The following is a 17,179-nucleotide window of genomic DNA, read 5'->3' as shown; positions in this document are numbered from 1 at the left end:
GTTCGGGTGTTCGGGCGTGCGTGCATGTGTGCGCGTGCGTGCGTGTTTGTCTGTGTCAGTGTTAGAGAGAGTGTGTTTTTTGTCCCTGACTGTGTTCTCCCTCTTTCAGTTGCTCCTGATTAGTAAGGAGATAGATGTGCGAGAGCTAGACTTCTTACTACGTTTTAACATTGACCACAACTATATCAGCCCCCTCGACTTTCTGTCTAACTCAGTGTGGAGCGCCATCAAGGTGAAAGTATACACACACACACACACACACACACACACACACACACACACACACACACACACACACACACACACACACACACACACACACACACAGGAGTTATTTTTCCTGGCTCTAAGAATTAAATTACACCATAAATGACCAGCTGCTTTCCCTTGTCTTTGCCCAGGTAATGAGTTTCACTGATGAGTTTCGTGGTCTGGACCGGGACATCGAAGGCTCTCCTAAGCGCTGGAAGAAGATGGTGGAGTCAGAGTGTCCAGAGAAGGAGAAGTTTCCTCAGGAGTGGAAAGGGAAAAGCTCCCTGCAGAAACTCATCATGATGAGAGCCCTGAGACCTGATCGTATGACCTATGCTCTTAGGTGCAGAAGATTTTTTTTCTTCCTTATGTTACTTTTTTTTTTTTATATACATTAAATCTCCCTGTTTGCATAGTGCTGGGTAATGTCTGTTTTCCCAATCGCAATGGATAAAGGGCTTTCAAAATTTGTATTTGTAATTGGTAATAGCGGCATCTAACAGGGTAGGCATTTAGGTCCTTTATGTTATCCGCTTTTCTATCACTTCATTGTAAACCCAGGCTATTTCTGCTCTTTTTGTTGGCATACTCTAGGAACTTTGTGGAGGAGAAGCTTGGCGTTAAATACACGGAGGGCCGGAAGACAGAGTTTGCAAAGTCCTTCAGAGAAAGTGGTCCGGCCTCACCTGTGTTCTTCATCCTCTCTCCTGGAGTGGACCCACTTAAAGATGTGGAATCACTTGGTACTGTACTCAAAGTACCTGCAAACACAGACTGCACCTACACACAAATATATTGTCATATACACAATAGTCATTGACATACAATGGAGTGACAGTAGCACAGTAACAAATAAATAAATCCTTGTATTATAAAATTTATAAGAATGCAAAGAAAAGTAATGTAAGATTTAAAGTGAAATAACATATAGGAAAAGACGAGTATAGTTAGTGAAGATAAAAGATGTTTTTCACCAGAAATATAATCACAAAAGGCCAAGAATTTTTTTTCTTAAGGTTAGTTTTTTTAGTCTGTGCCACATAAGAAATTCAGTTGTGTGTGTGTTCTCAGGAAGGAAGCTGGGTTTCACTATCGACCTTGGGAGGCTTCACAACGTGTCCTTGGGTCAGGGCCAAGAAGCTGTGGCTGAGGTTGCTGTGGAGAAGGCTGCCAAGGAGGGCCACTGGGTTATATTGCAGGTCTGGATGCTAGAAACATGGGTTTACTTTGTCTGGATAGACAGGGCATGTTTTATCATAGCATAGAAAGGCCATTCCCTTCAATTATGAATGAAGAGAATTGAACATAATTTTAAATACATTTTCAGGTTATAAAATTTGCTTAGTTTACAGTTTATAAGTTTAATTAAAATAAAATGTTCAAACTATATATATGCTATCGGCTGTTTCACTTTTATATACTATATTGAATTTTGATTACGGGTTTCCATTCGATTTCCTTGCAGAACATCCACCTGGTTGGTCGCTGGCTGGGTTCGCTTGAGAAGCTCCTGGAGCGCTGCTGCGAAGACAGTCATCCAGACTACAGAGTGTTTATGAGCGCCGAGCCGGCACCAACACCTCAGGAACACATTATCCCACAGGTAGAGATGCAGTGTACATGCAATAACACTATCTCAATTCATCTTGGCATCAAGCACATACACATAATGAATGTATGCTCCCTGTCTTTCCTGCACCCACATTGTATTCCTGCTACAATGTTTATTACAGATCTGCACTTTTATAGTGGCACTAAATACAGATGTAAAACTGTGTATCTTACATGTTTTACTCAGGGCATTCTGGAGAACGCTATCAAGATCACCAATGAACCTCCTACGGGCATGCATGCCAATTTGCATGCTGCTCTGGATAACTTTGACCAGGTTAGCTTCTACTGTCTGCTTTGTGTTAACAGTGCTTATATATGTAGTGATTTATTAATTTCTTGGCCCCTCTCTAGGACATCCTGGACCAGTGCACCCGTGAGCAGGAGTTTAAGACCATCCTCTTCTCTCTGTGTTACTTCCATGCCTGTGTGGCGGAGAGGAGAAAGTTTGGTCCTCAGGGTTGGAACAGAAAGTATCCCTTCAACACTGGAGACCTGACCATATCAGTAAACGTCCTCTACAACTACCTGGAGGCTAATGCACAGGTAGGATGTGTTGCTGGTGTTATGAGTGGATGCGAGTGTGCATAACTGTGTGACAGGGAGAGAGGTGCATGTAAGTGTGTGTATAGGGCGTGTAGTTAGCAGTGCGCAGAGTGCCACAACATGATGAGGAAGATTATGATGATTGTTTTTCATAATAATTGTGATGATGAAGGTGCCGTGGGAGGACCTGAGGTATCTGTTCGGGGAGATCATGTATGGAGGACACATCACTGATGACTGGGACAGACGTCTCTGCAGAACATACCTGGAAGAATACATGCAGCCCAACCAGGTTTGTACATGCACTTGTCAGAGGAAGACAGAGAGAAACATGAATGTAATCCTCCACAGGTAGCCAGTCGAGCTTGGCTGACAGTGACAGCCCACACAGCTGTGTTCTAGCACAAGAGGACCAAATGTGAGCTGGCTCTGGTGCAAATATGGCCACTAGCTTTAACTGTCTCTTTGGAGCGTGGACAGTTTGGACTGAGAACCAGTTCCAGTAAGCAGCAGTCTTGCTATTTTTGAGCCAAAAACTGCACATGCAAGCTCTAAAGAGTGTCTGGCAACCAGACTTGCAGGAGTTATTTTGGCTGCCTGGGTTGGGACAATTTTAATGTTGTGTACTGTGTTAGTGTTTTGAATCTAAAAATTCTTTCCACCTCCCAGTTTGACCGGAAGCTTGCTTTGGCTCCTGGGTTTGTCGTCCCCTCCAATCTGGACTATAAGGTAACTGCAAACAGATACAGTTTGAGGAAACATTTTCTTTAAAAAGTTTAACCGTCATAGTCAAACCCTCTTAATGTTGAACGTTTAACTGGTGTTAACAGAAATGCAACTGCATCCTGGTGCGTCTTTTGTGTGGATGTAAAGCAAGTCATCACTGAAATGTTAGTGAGTTCAGTCAGCTGTCCCTGGGTGAATAAAGGTTAAAAGTTCAGTTCCCACAAGGGCAGTGCATACACTAAATACATCTGACTGTAAAACACTTAAACACTTTGAATAAAAGTAACAAATGACTTGCAGCATTGTTCCTTATGAATAAATGAAAGTAATAGATGGATGGCATTCACACCCCTCCCCACATCTCCAGGGCTACCATGATTTCATAGATGAGATGTTGCCACATGAGAGCCCGGTGCATTATGGGTTGCACCCCAACGCAGAGATTGAGTTCCTGACAGTGACATCAGATAACCTTTTTCACACCCTGCTGGAGCTGCAGTCTCCTGATGCTGTGATGGGGGAGGGAGCCTCACAGATGCTGGAGGAGAAGGTAGCTACGTCTACATGTTCAGTTATTTCTTTGTCGGACAGTAAAAGACGTTATGTTTCGTTAACTGACTTAACTCTGAACCTCTCCTAAGCCTAGCAAACACACAAAGAGACTGACACATTTATTAACACAGGCTCCTATTAACACAACAGCAGCAGTTTTGAATATCACTGATTAGAGAAACAAGGTGGAGAGCAGCACATCAGCAAATCTAACAACTATGGCAAGTTTCCCTTCCTATGCTCATACTTTTACTCACTCCACCCACCTTCAGGTGAAAACTATTTTAGATGAGGTGATGGAAAAGCTACCAGAAGAGTACAATATGTCCGACATCACCTCCAAGACAGCTGAGCGATCCCCGTACATCCTGGTTTGCTTCCAGGAGTGTGAGCGCATGAACACACTCATCTCTGAGATACGACGCTCACTCAGGGAGCTTGACCTAGGACTCAAGGTATGATACACTATATACTCTATATGCATCTTGCATAGCTTCCATTATCTCTTTCCGTCAGGGATTCCAAGAAACTCTGAAACCATACACTTTGTGTGCACTATAACAATAAAAAAGCCCTCTTATACTGTCTTACATTGTCACACAAATTCATCCTGCAGATTTCCTTCATCTGATACTGCAGTGTAGTGCGATGTTAAATTGCGGCAGTACATGTAGCACTTGCAATGTGTGTATTCATATTGATGTAACAGTTAAATAAGTGATGTGAGTGGTCGGCAAGACTAGAAAAGTGCTATATAAGTGCAGTCCATTTACCATAACCGTTTAAATATGTCTGTCAAAGGGTGAATTGGCCATCTCCCCTGAGATGGAGAAGCTGCAGACGGCCTTGTTCTTTGACAATGTCCCTGATACCTGGACCAAGCTGGCTTACCCCTCCACCTACAGCCTGGCGATATGGTGTGTATATATCCGCATGTGGAAAATGTTTTGAGTTATATATATTTAATTCTGTTGAGGATGCAATTGATTGCTGTTATATTTTGTGTATGAGGAACTGTATTTACCTGCAGTAATTGAAGTTACTGTGTTATTACAGTATGCCTCGTGTCCAATGCACAGTAATGTTCCAACATACATGCGCTGCATGCATACTAATGCATCTACCTGTAGCAAATATAGATGGTAGATTTAGATCTCTCTCTCTTATCCTGTGTTTGTGTGTGTGTGTGGGTGTGTGCGAGTCAGGTATAATGACGTGCTCCAGCGTTGTAAAGAGCTGGACAGCTGGACTCAGGACCTGTCTCTGCCCAGTGTCATCTGGCTGTCTGGACTTTTTAACCCACAGTCCTTTCTCACTGGTAAACACACATTTGTGCATATAGATAAGAAGGGTAGGAGGTCGATTTTTATTATTTCTACCCTTATCTTTTTGCCCTGGCTCCATCTTGTGTCTGCTTATCATCAATCCTTTGTCTTTTCATCCTGTTCATGCTTTGCAGCAGTGATGCAGTCTCTGGCGCGAAAGAACGACTGGCCCCTGGATAAAGTGAACCTGACAGTGGATGTGACCAAGAAGTTTAAGGAAGAGTTCAACCAGCCTGCCAGGGAGGGTGCATACATGTATGGACTTTACATGGAAGGTAGACAAACACCGTCTTTCATTTCCTCCCTGTTGTGGGGCAGCATGGAGGGCCCTGTCCTGTTTTTTCCCCTCCTCTGAACCCATGTCCTTCCACAGGTGCAAGGTGGGACAGTCAGGCTGGAGTGATCACTGAGGCCCGTCTAAAGGAACTGACCCCTTCCATGCCTGTCATCTCAGTCCGAGCTGTGCCCAATGACCGCCAGGAGACCAGGAATATCTATGAGTGTCCGCTCTACAAGACCAAGATCAGAGGACCCACATATGTGTGGACTTTCAGCCTCAAAACAAGGGAGCGGCCCGCTAAGTGGGTTCTGGCCGGAGTGGCTCTGCTGCTCAGTGTGTGAGAGGAGTTTTTTTTATAGGGCAAAGTAGATGTCTACCGTGTGTTTAAAAAGGGTGTTCCTCAGCTCTCTTTTTATGTCCCTATTGCACTTGCTTGTCATCCATATTGTTAATTTTATAAAATTTTACCTACAGTGCAAATAAACATTTTACTGGAGGATGGAGGCTGTCTCAAGCAGAGCAAAGTCACAGGAATGGAATCAGATTTTCTTTTCTTTTTATTGAAAAATGATAAAATATACAGAGAGAAATGCCAAAAATTCACACACTAGATCACAGTTAGAACTGATGAAGTCAAAGCTTGTTTTGAACAAATCAAATCTACAAACTAACAAGATACCCTATAAGCAGGAGGAAAAAAAAATCAGACAGTGCTGCCTCATTAGAGCGGCATTCAAGTGTGTTATTTTTTTAACACTTGTACCTCTTACAGTATGTTATGCAGCAGTTTTAATAGCACATTAAATTACACAGGTGAAATCATTCTGTCAACATGACAAGACAGCCTCTAATTGTCTTTTTGCTCCTTCCTACTTCACAGTACACATGGGTGTAATATTCATCCATTCAATAAAAAAATTTAACAAAAGAAATGTGTGTATACCAGCTCTTTTCAACTGGAGATTCTAATGCACATACTGTAGCTCAGATATTGTATGTGCTAACAAGTCAAAATCTTTCTAGTTTGGCCTCTGTGTGTATTTCTATGTTTGTTTTCTGTGCGTGTATGTGTGTGTGCTAATGTGTTCTCTAGTCACTGTCAGACCAGTCGAGCTCCATCATGTCCATGGCTGCGGTAGCCATGTTGATTTTGGTTCCATGCCGCACACTGCAGCTCTTCACAGAGTTCTGATTGGACGAAGCCCGCATGCTCACCTGCACCCCCGAGTGGCCAACGACCCCTACTTCACCTCTAATATTTTGGCTGATGGCCTCGCTGAGGTCACCTCTGACTCCCTGGACTACGACTCCCATGTCACTCCTGCGACCCCTGACCCCCAGCTCACTCCTGACTCCATGACCTACCACCTTCACTCCCAGGTCACCCATGTTCATGTCCATGTCACCTAGTCTCTCCATCTCGCCCATCTCATCGATGTCTAAGGACAGCATGTCTCCCAAGCCTCCCAAACTCCCATGGAGACCCTTAAACATGGTCGGAAGCCGCCCTCCTTCAATTCCTCCCTCGATCCCTCTCTCTGTGAGCCTGTCCCCGGGTTTTTCTATTTCCCATCCTCCGTCCTTCTCCCTCTCACCTTCTGCCTCTCCAAACCCACCTGAGTATCCTCGGACTATGGTCGTCACCCGGCTCCTCTGCCTGCCTCCTCTCTCCATGTCCCCCTCCTCCCAGGTCCTCTCCTCTCTCTCCACTACGCCACATGGGAAGCTCCGGAGTGTCACCTGCACTCTTCCTCCCTCCATGCTCCCACTATCATCTCTCTCCCTCTTTCCCCAGCCTTTCTCCTCCAGGGTTCCTTCCTCTTCCTCGTCCTCCTCTCCGAACCTCCCCTGCAACCCTCGGAGCATGGCGTGGAGCCTCCCGCTGTCGAGCGAACCCATCCCCCTCTCCAGCACCACACTGCTCCCCCTCTCCGTGTCCCCGTTGCTGAGGGTGCGGAGGAGACAGCTGACACCAGCACTGCTGACCCCTGTACTGTTGGAGTCCTGAGAGTGCGAGCGGAAGAAAGAACCAGAGGAACCAATGGACATTGGTGTGAAGAACTGTTTAGAGAAGAGAAGAAGAGGAGGGCCAAGATCGTAAAAAGGTATTAGATGATTTTGCTTCAGCTGTCTGAACAGACTTATACATTTACTCAATTCCACTTTGCCTTACTGGTGAGATGTTTGAGCGCTCCATGAGTAGGGAGGTCGGACTGGGAGTCATATTGGACCTCTCCATCAGCCTCTCCTCCCACAGTTTGAGCCTCCTCTCCCTCTCCTCCAGCTCCTTCTCTTTGGAGTAAAGTTCCCTCTCCAGCTTCCGTAGGCGCTCCAGGGTCGACTCAATTTCACACCTGTAACATTTGCGCACAGAGCACACCCACGGTCAGAATATCAGTCTTCTGTTTTGACTTTTTACATGCACATGTTGACAAGTTTTAACAATCAACTTTACAAATTCAGTTTCAAAACGCAACTCAGACCAATGAAACACACCGATGAGTGTTTCAGAAGCACATAAATGTTGTTAAAACTTATTTAACTGTATTCACTACTCTTTGGAAAGCCACTCTTAAGATCCCTCACAACCGCTATACCTATAGTTTGCTCTAGTGTTTGTTTGCAGCATGTACTGTAGGGCAACATTTATTTTTGTTGTTGTTTTAGAATGACACTTACATTGTCAAAGCGACCAATTTTTTCCTAAGAGCTCTGCAAATGCAACACATACTTTGTCCCAATTCAACATCACTTTATTATGCAGTTAATATTTAACAAACCATTGTACTTTTCCCTTCTGTACTAACAGGAAATAATGCAACACCTGCACTGCCACAGGCTATGTAAAGTGCGACTTTCCATCCATTTACACTGTTAAAAATCGTTTGTTTTGACAAATCACAACTTATTTTGATTAATGTTAATAATGTAGTATTAAGAAAAAAATCTAACTTTACAAAAAGAAACAAGATGTTTTCAAAACTTTTTTCTTTTTTCTTTTTTGGTCTGTCTTCCTGAAGCTGTCTCAGCATCATCCACAATTTGTTTTAATTTCCTTTTGTGCAGTTTTTCTGAGTGTATGTGACTTTCATCCATATGGACACGCTGTATATTCAAAACATCCAAACAATTTTCAGTGTACTGTTGTCTATGTGATGAGTCAGAGTTACCAGTTACGACTTCAGTTACTTGGCCTTAAGCAAAGACACAGCCCTGATACGCCGTGGCAACGTTACAAGGCAAAACAGATGACCAGTTAAAATGAGTATATTCTAATTTCCTATAGTATACGACATGGGATTAGTCCAACATCTAGCGTTTACTATTCCTGCAGAATACAATATCGCTTATTCAAAAAGTTGTCCGTCATCAGTGAAAAATAAGTCACTGCAGTACCGTCTGCTACCACAAGAGGGGAGTTAGTGAGTGTCTCTATGAACCTGCTTTCACAAACACAATCAGCTCTCACAACAACTAAATATAGACGAGAGATCTGACGCACAGCCATACCTCTTCATGTGTCCCTGCCATACCTCCCTATTCATTTACCCCCCCCCCCCCCCGACCCCCACACACATGGACCTCTCCTCCCCTCCCCTCCCTCCTTGTCCAAGTTTTTCCACCCGTACCCAAAACTTCATTCAGAATTGATTGCCTCACTGTACTCGTGTTAAATATGCACAGAATCTTGCACCTTCTCTTCTCTGCTCCATCCCCCACCGCCCTCTCTCATTCCTCTGTCTCCCCCCTGTCATCTGTCCACTCTCATTTCCCACTATCCCCTGTGTTTTACATTTCACATGCACCCAATAGATTTCTGTTCTTCCCCGAACTTCTCTTCTTCAGTTCAACTCCCCACCCCTCTTTCTTTCTCCCCGTGGTATTGCGAGTGGAGGAGTAGAGGAATCTCTTCCATGGACACTTTCCAGAGAGCTTATTATAGACTGAAGTAGAGTACAGGGTCACACATTCAGCTTCTCTCCTGAGCTTTAGAGTCCACAGAGCTGTGTGTGTGTGTGTGTGTGTGTGTGTGTGTGTGTGTGTGTGTGTGTGTGTTTTTGTACAGGCTGTGATTCTGTTGAATTTGTGTGCATGCATGTTGAGGTTTATTTGGAGTACAGTACAGTACAGTAAACAACAGACTGCATTTGTCATTCTGATGAGAGAGACCGAGAGACTACAAGACTGTATACGTGTGTTTGTGTGTGTACCTCCACTGGTCCTTGTTATGTAGGAAGGAGTTGCACTGGTCCGGTAGTCTGCTGTCATTGGCCATTGTCTCCAGGGTTCCCAGCACCTGCTTAAACTGTGGACGCTCCTGTAGATACATGCATGCACACAAGCCAAAATAAATACTTGTCTTAGCTAGTTTTAATATCTTTAAAAGTATACAAGAGAGGCATAATATCATTTTCAACGGAATACTTTTTTGTTTCCATCTTTAGCTTACCTTTGGGTCCGCTTGCCAACATTTCCTCATCAGCTCAGCAAAACTTGCTGGACAGCTGGTGGGGATGGTCAACCTCTAGATATGCAGACATAGATTATGCACATAATACATTATTTTGTGCGTTTTATAGATTTGGATTGTAGTTAAGTTCAATCATTTGTTGAATTTAAAATGTACTCTATTTAAATTGTTTGACATCCAATTTAAAAGCGTCTGGGTCCATGTTTATCTTTCTGTAATCGTGTAAACTGCAGAACCACGCAACTGAGATAGTGTTCTCGCATTAAAGAGCCCCTGGCATCAACAAAGGTAGGAATGAGCCCAGACAGTTCCATTGTACAGTGCAGTAAATGGAAACTGTTTTCTGTGGGGATTAATCCTAAAATATCACCGACTGTGAGTGGAGAGAGGGCAAGTTAGAGGGTCAGGAGGAGGTATAGCAGTGGAGGGGAAAATCAGAGGGAGACTGGGAAAGGGAAAAAGAGAGAGAGAGAGAGTTATTTAGGGAGAGTATTTGGAGATTAGCCAACTGCTACGCACAAATCGTGTTCTCAGAGTTGTTTGTTGGTCCCCAGTGTGTTTGAGTGTGTGTGGCTGTTGAAGGGAATTCACGCACGTCAGTTACTGAAACACATACACTATATAACCATCATCCCCCACCAACCATAAACCTCTTGAATCAACCCTCCTATTGCTGCAGTCTTTCTTCTATCCCCCATCTCTCTCTTTCTCTGTCTCTCTCCCCTGCTCGCTCTGTCTCGTAAAGGCTTTAGCCGGGGGGGAGTGTGGCCGAGCTCCACTGCTGTGTATCCAGGCCTTACAAGAGCAGAGAACTGACATCAGGCCTAAAAATACCCAGCCTCAGCCTCACCAGCTCACAGTGGAAACCATGAGAGCATCGCATTGTTCCTCCAGCCTTCTCAAACTCTGGTGGCTCTACATGCTTACAGGGCGTTCACAAAGGTGTGCTCTCACGTGTGTGTGTGTGTGTGTGTGTGTGTGTGTGTGTGTGTGTATGTTACCTCTTGTTTTTCCACCACCAGCCATGCAACCTGCAGCCCTTCGAAGCCTTTAAAAGGAACCTCCCGAGTCAGCATCTCCCATAGCACCTGGCAACAGAACAGACTGTGTTGGTTCATTCAAACCGACATGGCTGCTTCGATGTGCTGTCGGTAGCTCCACAGACACGACATTTGGGTCTGATTTGTTTTTCTACAGCTGTCTTGAATAGTTTGGATGATTCGTGAATAGATACGTTTGATCTCTGGCCTTATAATACTGATATTTATACAGTACTACCAACTCACTACGCCATAGGAGTAGGTGTCACAGGTCTCGGACACAGGCAGGCTCTGGATGACTTCAGGAGCCATCCAGGGGAAAGTGCCCACCACTGTCATATGGGTGGTATGGGAGAGAAACTTAGATGCCCCAAAATCACAAATCTGAAATGCCAACAGAGAGGGAGAGAACATGAGCTGTGGGCCTGAACTGTATGAAGATTACTAATATGGGGTTGTCCATAAATCACAAAATCACTGTTACGAACCTTCAGCACTTTGTCTGCTGTCATTACCACTGTAAAAGAAGGAACGGAGAAACCAGTCAAATGTGTGTGACATAACACAGTATTATACTATAGCTAACTGAAAAACGGCAAAAAGAACTCATGTTTAGATGTGAAAAAGAAACGTAAGCTCAGGTTGAGGAACAAATCAGAGTGTGATTTTAGGTCGTATGTTACCGTTCCGTGACTTCAGGTCTCTGTGAATGACTTTGACTGGAGCTTCTGCGTGGAGGTAATGCATCCCTGAAAGAAACACAACATTTAATAAAAAAAAATCCTTTTAATGTTTATTTTGTGATCGGCTTTGGTGAAATTTCCTACTGACGTGTAAGGTTTGGCTGCAGTTTCATTGTAAAATATCCAATTTGCATATTTTGGGCTCAGCTTCAGGTTCACATACAACAATTCACTGGATGACCTTAGGTTAAAAATTTTAGGCTAAAGGCGACATTTGAAACTAATGACCAGAAATAAAAAGAGCTAAGAACAAAGAGCTATCCTCAACAGATTAACTATGACCAGGCTCATCTACATTTAGGTGCTAAATTGCTTTTTGACAATCAGATACATTTGATAATTACTGATACTGTATGTGACCTATAACTGTTCAATTACTTTTTTTGTTTTATTTAATCAAAACATTTGTTACTTTGTCTACTGCTGTTGCTACCAACTGAAACAGGCACATGGAAGAAGCTTGTTGGTACTGAATATACACAGGTTAGAGACGATGATTCGAAGGCAAATAAAAAGCTGAGTCAACCACGACCTCTGGTACACGATGAGTTAAGTGTAAGAAAATACAGCACCCTGGGGACCGTATCAGTGCTTGTACCTCTGAGGTGCTTCACTCTTGTGACTAAACTACAAAACCCTGTCACAAGGACATTTGATCAGTATTATTTCCTCAGCTGTACCTTTGGCTATCTGTATGGCCCATGTCATGATCTGCTCCATGTCCATCTCCTCACTCTGCTCACTGGAAAGGTACTCATACAGAGACCCTCCACTCGCATATTCTGGAAGAAGGAACACACACACACACACACACACACACAGAAACAGTGGTTATTATTATTATTATTAGGAGAATGAATGGGTGAATGCAGATGTATCAGACTACATTGAACCTGACACACTGGAAACATATGCATTAGAGTTTCATCTTTAAACGCTGGCTATTAAAAGATTAAATATCTGCTTCTATAATGCAGTTCCTGATGCAGCTACAGCAGATTTGACAGCACTTTCTAAAAGCGGTGATTGACATTCTAAATAAGTGAAGTAAACTCAGTGCTTTTCGTTTACTTGTTTGGGCATTTTCTACAGTGCACGTGTAATCTACGTCAATATATTACAATGTGTAAGAAACACAGAGAAGCCAGTTCAAGCCAGTGGAAAAATTCACAACCATCACACCCTGACTGTCTAATCCAGATTATCTCCGAACTTTCAACCTTTCCCATTTCCCTGTAATGTCTGGCAATGTCCGGTGGGTAGAAGACGCTCTCTTAAATGACTGAATGTTACCATTTGCAAGCTCACGGGGACCAAAATCTATCTCCTGAACCAATTCTCATTTATGCCCACTGTACTTTTTTATTTTTAGCAAGCTTTGTGCTTAGCCAGACTCAACTGCAGTCAGAATTATTGCTGCACAAGTCTGCAGTGGTGTGTTGGTGCTTTATCTTAACCATATGACCCCATCCAGGATTACAACCACATCCAAACATGCTGGTCTCAGTTACAAATGTCCTGCCAGGAAACACAGAAAGAGCCAGCGCTCGGAGTATACAACCATACTTCAAAACACACACATAAACACTGGTTGGCCGACAGAGCATGTGATAACGTGTAAGGAAGTTGTACGTCTAGGATCACATACAAACTAATAAACCCTGACCCGTACACACACGTGTAGTTTTATATGAGACCTGACCCTAATCTTTTCATTCCTCACCTTAAACCATGACCTGACCTAATGGTACTTAGGTCTGTTAGACCTTAACCCCAAAGATAGTAATACAAATCCTAATTTGTAGAGCACTTTTTAGAATGACAGCCTTTATCTAAATGAAGTTAGGGATTAAACAACCACACTTTTATGTTTTATGTTCTTGTGAGCACATTTGAAAGGAAATATGGATCTCTCTCTCTCTCTCGATCTCTCTCTCTCTCACACACACTCACTCTATCTCTCTCTCACTCACACACACATACACACACACACACACACACACGGGGGTCTGACCTGTGACAATGCCATAGTTGGGAGATTCCAGCACGGCTCCATAAAACTGAATGATGTTCTTATGACTCAGGACACTGAGTATCTCAGCCTGGACGAGGAGACAAGAAAAAAAACAGAAACAGAGGGATATGAACAACTTCGGTAGCGAACTACTTTAGTTTTTCAGTGTCTGACACTGGCAAGGAAACATGACCTTTAAGAAAATAATCATTCCTGATAGGCTTTAAATCTAACACAGCTTTTGACTCGTTATCCGGGTTTGAATCCTGACAGTGTCTCGGGGATGTCTGAACTGAGATCTGAACTTCTATCATACCACAGGTTGAGTCTCCAAACAAAAAGACCTTTCACACTGCTGTGGCAAACATGCCATTAATCTGAACTGACTTATAGGTCATAACCTCTGCATATGTGGACTATGTAACTGTTGCCAAGCAACATAACAGCTAACCATCAATTTTATGAAATCACACAAAAACTGCAATTGAATACCAAAATATTTTCTGAATAAATACTTTTTCTTCCAAAGAGCAATTTAGCTTTTCTGCTTTGTCCCCATCATTTCTGCCACATGTGAGGTTATCGCTGTGCAAACATCAGTTTGTGTTACTGTGTTTGCAAATGTCGCTTTAGATTTCTGAATGATGTGTTGGAAAGTAACATCTAACTACAATTACTCAGATACTGTACTTAAGTAAAGTTTTGAGGTATTTGTATTCTTCATTTTAAGCTACTTCAGCTCCACTACATTTCAGAGAGACATGTTGTACTTCTTAATCCTCTGTTTATATCTTATATCTGGCTACATACTAGTTACTTTTCAGATTTTACATTAAAAAAAAACCATATGATCAGTTTATGAACTGGGGCATTGTTATGGATTAAACCCCAGTATATGAAATTTACTCCACCTCAACCAACTACAACATAAAAGTACATTTTAATGTAATAGATCACTAATAATAATCAAACAATATAACAGAGATCATTCTGCAGATGAGTATTTTTACTTCTGATGTTTTAGGTACCTTTTTTGCTTATACTTCAGCTAAATTTTGAATGCAGGGCTCTTGCTTGTAATAGTGTAATTCTTATAGTGTGGTGTCTCTAGTTTTACTGACGTAAACGATGGGAATACTTCTTCCACCACTGTGTGACTACAGCGTTTGAGCAAATATCCGAGATCAATTGAAATTAACGCGATCGTGTTCAAAAGCAGCTCCCTTTCACATAAAGCTCTGCAGGAGACGATTCCTGAAGGATCCACTCAGCCGCAGGTCTCCCATGATCCATCAGTTTGTATTCACACTTGAACTGCACTCACAGTTTTGCCCGCCTGCCAGCCCCTGCGTGCGTTTGTGTGTGGGTGTGAGAAAGTGACTGTGGGAGAAATAAGTCAAACGAGAAATCAAAGTAGTTTTAAGTAGTCGGCCTATGCATGCCAGTGCATTTTATGTCCTTAAACTCAGTACCTTTCGACGACTGTCTCTGTAATTTCTTAGTGCTTTACATTGCATAGTTCAAAACCTGCTGCCGCAACAGGAACACCATGCCCAGTTCACCCAGTGGTCGCCCTGATTTCCTGACACTGGGTTGTGAGCCTCCACGGCTCCAGTATTAATAACATGGAAGGAAATTATGTTTGGATTCCCACCGGGGTCATACTCACGGAGAACCACCCGGCCTGGGCCCGAAGGGTGTTAGAGCCCCAAATGACCCCCCCCCCCCCACACACACACACACACACACACACACACACACAAACAAACACACTCACACAACCACCACACACCTTATCCTGACATACAATGGGAGGAACAGGACAGCAGTGGCATAAATAAAACCGCTCCATCCACAAAAGAGTGCGAGGAGGAGGGGGAGAAAGAGAGGTATGTTTAAGATAAACACGTTCAACGGCAGACAACAGGGGAGGAGGGGGAGGGAGAGCGGGGGGCTATGGGTGCAGGAGCTCAGTCGAGAGAATCTGGGAAATTAGTGGGAACCGTCTCATGTTGAGGTTTCGAGCGGCGGCGTGCCGCAGGGCAGAGGCTAGAACCGACTGCAGCTTTGGATGCGAGCGTTGCCTGCGTGACTCCGCTGCAGAAGTGTTCGTGTTCGTGCGTGCGTCCTCCCTGCTTACCTCCTTGTCAATCTTCAGAAGCTTCTTCACGGCCACTTCCTTGTCCTGGGATATCCAGAGGGCTCTGTAGACGCTCCCGAAGCTGCCTCCTCCACAGTTCTCGTAGAAGAGCAGGTCCTCGTGCTTTATCTGCACAAACGACGAGCCGGGGGACGACATGGCATACTGACTCGCACGCTCGCACGCACGCACGCACGCACACGCGCCAGACACACGCGCGGAGACGCGCGCACACGCACGCCGGCACGAGGAGCCCGAAAGCGTGCGCGCCCGAGCCCCAAAAGTGTCTAGGAAAAGAAAAAAGAAAAAAACAACCTGTCGGCAGAGAGCGAGTGAAGGAGCAGAAATCAAGAGAGGCGGAGTGGATGGAGTGAGCCGGCAGAGGAGACTGTCGGAGAGAAGAAAGTGCTGGAAAGAGAGAGAGAAGTTTGCTCCCCGTGAGTCAGGAAACGTCGAAGCTCCGCTGTCACCACTGGACAAGGTATTACATTGCCTGATAGTGGTGATCCCGTGTAACTGCAATGCAGAGCAAACACGCGCACGCACGCACGCACACACACACACACACACACAGCGTGAAGATGAAGGGGAGGTGAGTGTTTGCAGTCAGTGTGTGCAGTCGGCCTCTAGCTGACACACTGTTCAAATATGGTCACTGGCATCCAGGGCATTCCTTCTTCCTGGATAACTGTGGCTATATAAAGATCTCCATACACTACACACACACACACACACACACACACACACATGCAGCTCTAGCCTGTGGCGTGTCAGACATAGTAAATCAGTTAGCAAACGAGGCTGACCGCCACAGATACCCAAGTCCATCTCTCACACACTCTGCTGCTAAAAACACACTCACCAGAGGAGCCGGACAGGAACGACCCAGTGACATCATCAAGCAGGATGGCCCTGTTGACAACACTGTGTCGGGACAGGTGAGATCAGCTCGAGGGAGGCTAGGACAGTTCCCAGTTGCTGACGGTAATCAGGCGCAAAAGTAGACTTGGGAGTGATTCACTGAGTAAATGGAGGATGACTAAAAGGCTGAAGGCTTGTGAGTAGCTCCTAGAAGCCGCAGTGTATTAATAAAACCTCAGAGGTCAAACGTATTGGATGGAATAAACAAAATTCGGAGGATTTTGATACTGCTGAGAGTCTTGCTGCTTGAAACGCAAATAAGTTAAAAGTCTGACGACAGGATGGCGCTACAGAGGGGGCTGCAGAGAGGCCACATTCAGAGGGGTTCTTCCTCCGCAATCGGCCCCTCGTCTGCAAGTGGGCAGTCTGGCCTAAGGGTGACGCCAGGAGAAAGGTGAAGAGGTTTATCCCCAACATCCAGATTTAAAAGGGTTTCCTCCTGAGAACCATGAATATCCATTAGGTCTGACCATTAGGTTTCATATGCACAAAGTGAATAATCAGTTTTTTTTAGAGAAAAACTTTGTTCTTTTCCATATTTTACATCGACATAGTCAT

The 17,179-nt window shown here is 44.2% G+C and overlaps 2 protein-coding genes across 5 annotated transcripts in view; one reads left to right on the top strand and one right to left on the bottom strand.

Annotated features, from left to right (window-relative positions):
- Positions 1-5,844, top strand: part of dnah9l (dynein, axonemal, heavy polypeptide 9 like) — a 36,920-nt gene extending 31,076 nt beyond the window's left edge. For 3 of the 4 annotated variants that reach the window (XM_040142983.1, XM_040142982.1, XM_040142984.1), the window contains 15 exons: positions 110-232; positions 402-595; positions 847-995; positions 1,324-1,451; positions 1,718-1,855; positions 2,051-2,140; positions 2,218-2,409; positions 2,582-2,701; positions 3,079-3,138; positions 3,503-3,685; positions 3,960-4,142; positions 4,489-4,604; positions 4,893-5,038; positions 5,150-5,287; positions 5,386-5,844. In XM_040142983.1, coding sequence (XP_039998917.1) covers positions 110-232; positions 402-595; positions 847-995; positions 1,324-1,451; positions 1,718-1,855; positions 2,051-2,140; positions 2,218-2,409; positions 2,582-2,701; positions 3,079-3,138; positions 3,503-3,685; positions 3,960-4,142; positions 4,489-4,604; positions 4,893-5,038; positions 5,150-5,287; positions 5,386-5,633 — 2,208 coding nt within the window. In that variant the 3' untranslated portion in view covers positions 5,634-5,844. Of the gene's footprint in view, positions 1-109; positions 233-401; positions 596-846; positions 996-1,323; positions 1,452-1,717; positions 1,856-2,050; positions 2,141-2,217; positions 2,410-2,581; positions 2,702-3,078; positions 3,139-3,502; positions 3,686-3,959; positions 4,143-4,488; positions 4,605-4,892; positions 5,039-5,146; positions 5,288-5,385 lie in introns of all 4 variants that reach the window. The other variant, XM_040142981.1, reaches the window with a different exon arrangement.
- On the bottom strand, positions 5,832-16,148 carry LOC120798595 (mitogen-activated protein kinase kinase kinase 7-like). The gene is made up of 11 exons (XM_040142990.1): positions 15,701-16,148; positions 13,561-13,648; positions 12,227-12,328; positions 11,487-11,552; positions 11,292-11,320; positions 11,050-11,187; positions 10,765-10,851; positions 9,743-9,817; positions 9,504-9,610; positions 7,466-7,646; positions 5,832-7,353 (listed from the first exon to the last, which is right to left on the bottom strand). Exons 1-11 carry the CDS (start codon positions 15,857-15,859, stop codon positions 6,382-6,384), a joined length of 2,004 nt encoding a protein of 667 aa, XP_039998924.1. The 5' UTR covers positions 15,860-16,148; the 3' UTR covers positions 5,832-6,381.
- Positions 16,149-17,179: the final 1,031 nt, after the last annotated feature.

Source organism: Xiphias gladius, chromosome 14, assembly GCF_016859285.1.
Source record: "Xiphias gladius isolate SHS-SW01 ecotype Sanya breed wild chromosome 14, ASM1685928v1, whole genome shotgun sequence".
NCBI lineage: Eukaryota > Metazoa > Chordata > Actinopteri > Istiophoriformes > Xiphiidae > Xiphias > Xiphias gladius.
The sequence above is the reverse complement of the archived record's forward strand: the minus strand, read 5'-3'. Positions and strand labels throughout refer to the sequence as shown.

Bases quoted from the DNA above. Each gene is read 5' to 3' on its own strand.
- LOC120798595 (XM_040142990.1), bottom strand. From the start codon at position 15,859: ATGTCGTCCCCCGGCTCGTCGTTTGTGCAGATAAAGCACGAGGACCTG. The intron at 13,649-15,700 runs GTAAGCAGGGAG...CTCCTCGTCCAG, and splicing joins TTCTGAAGATTGACAAGGAG to GCTGAGATACTCAGTGTCCT. The intron at 9,611-9,742 runs GTAAGCTAAAGA...ATGTATCTACAG, and splicing joins GTTGGCAAGCGGACCCAAAG to GAGCGTCCACAGTTTAAGCA.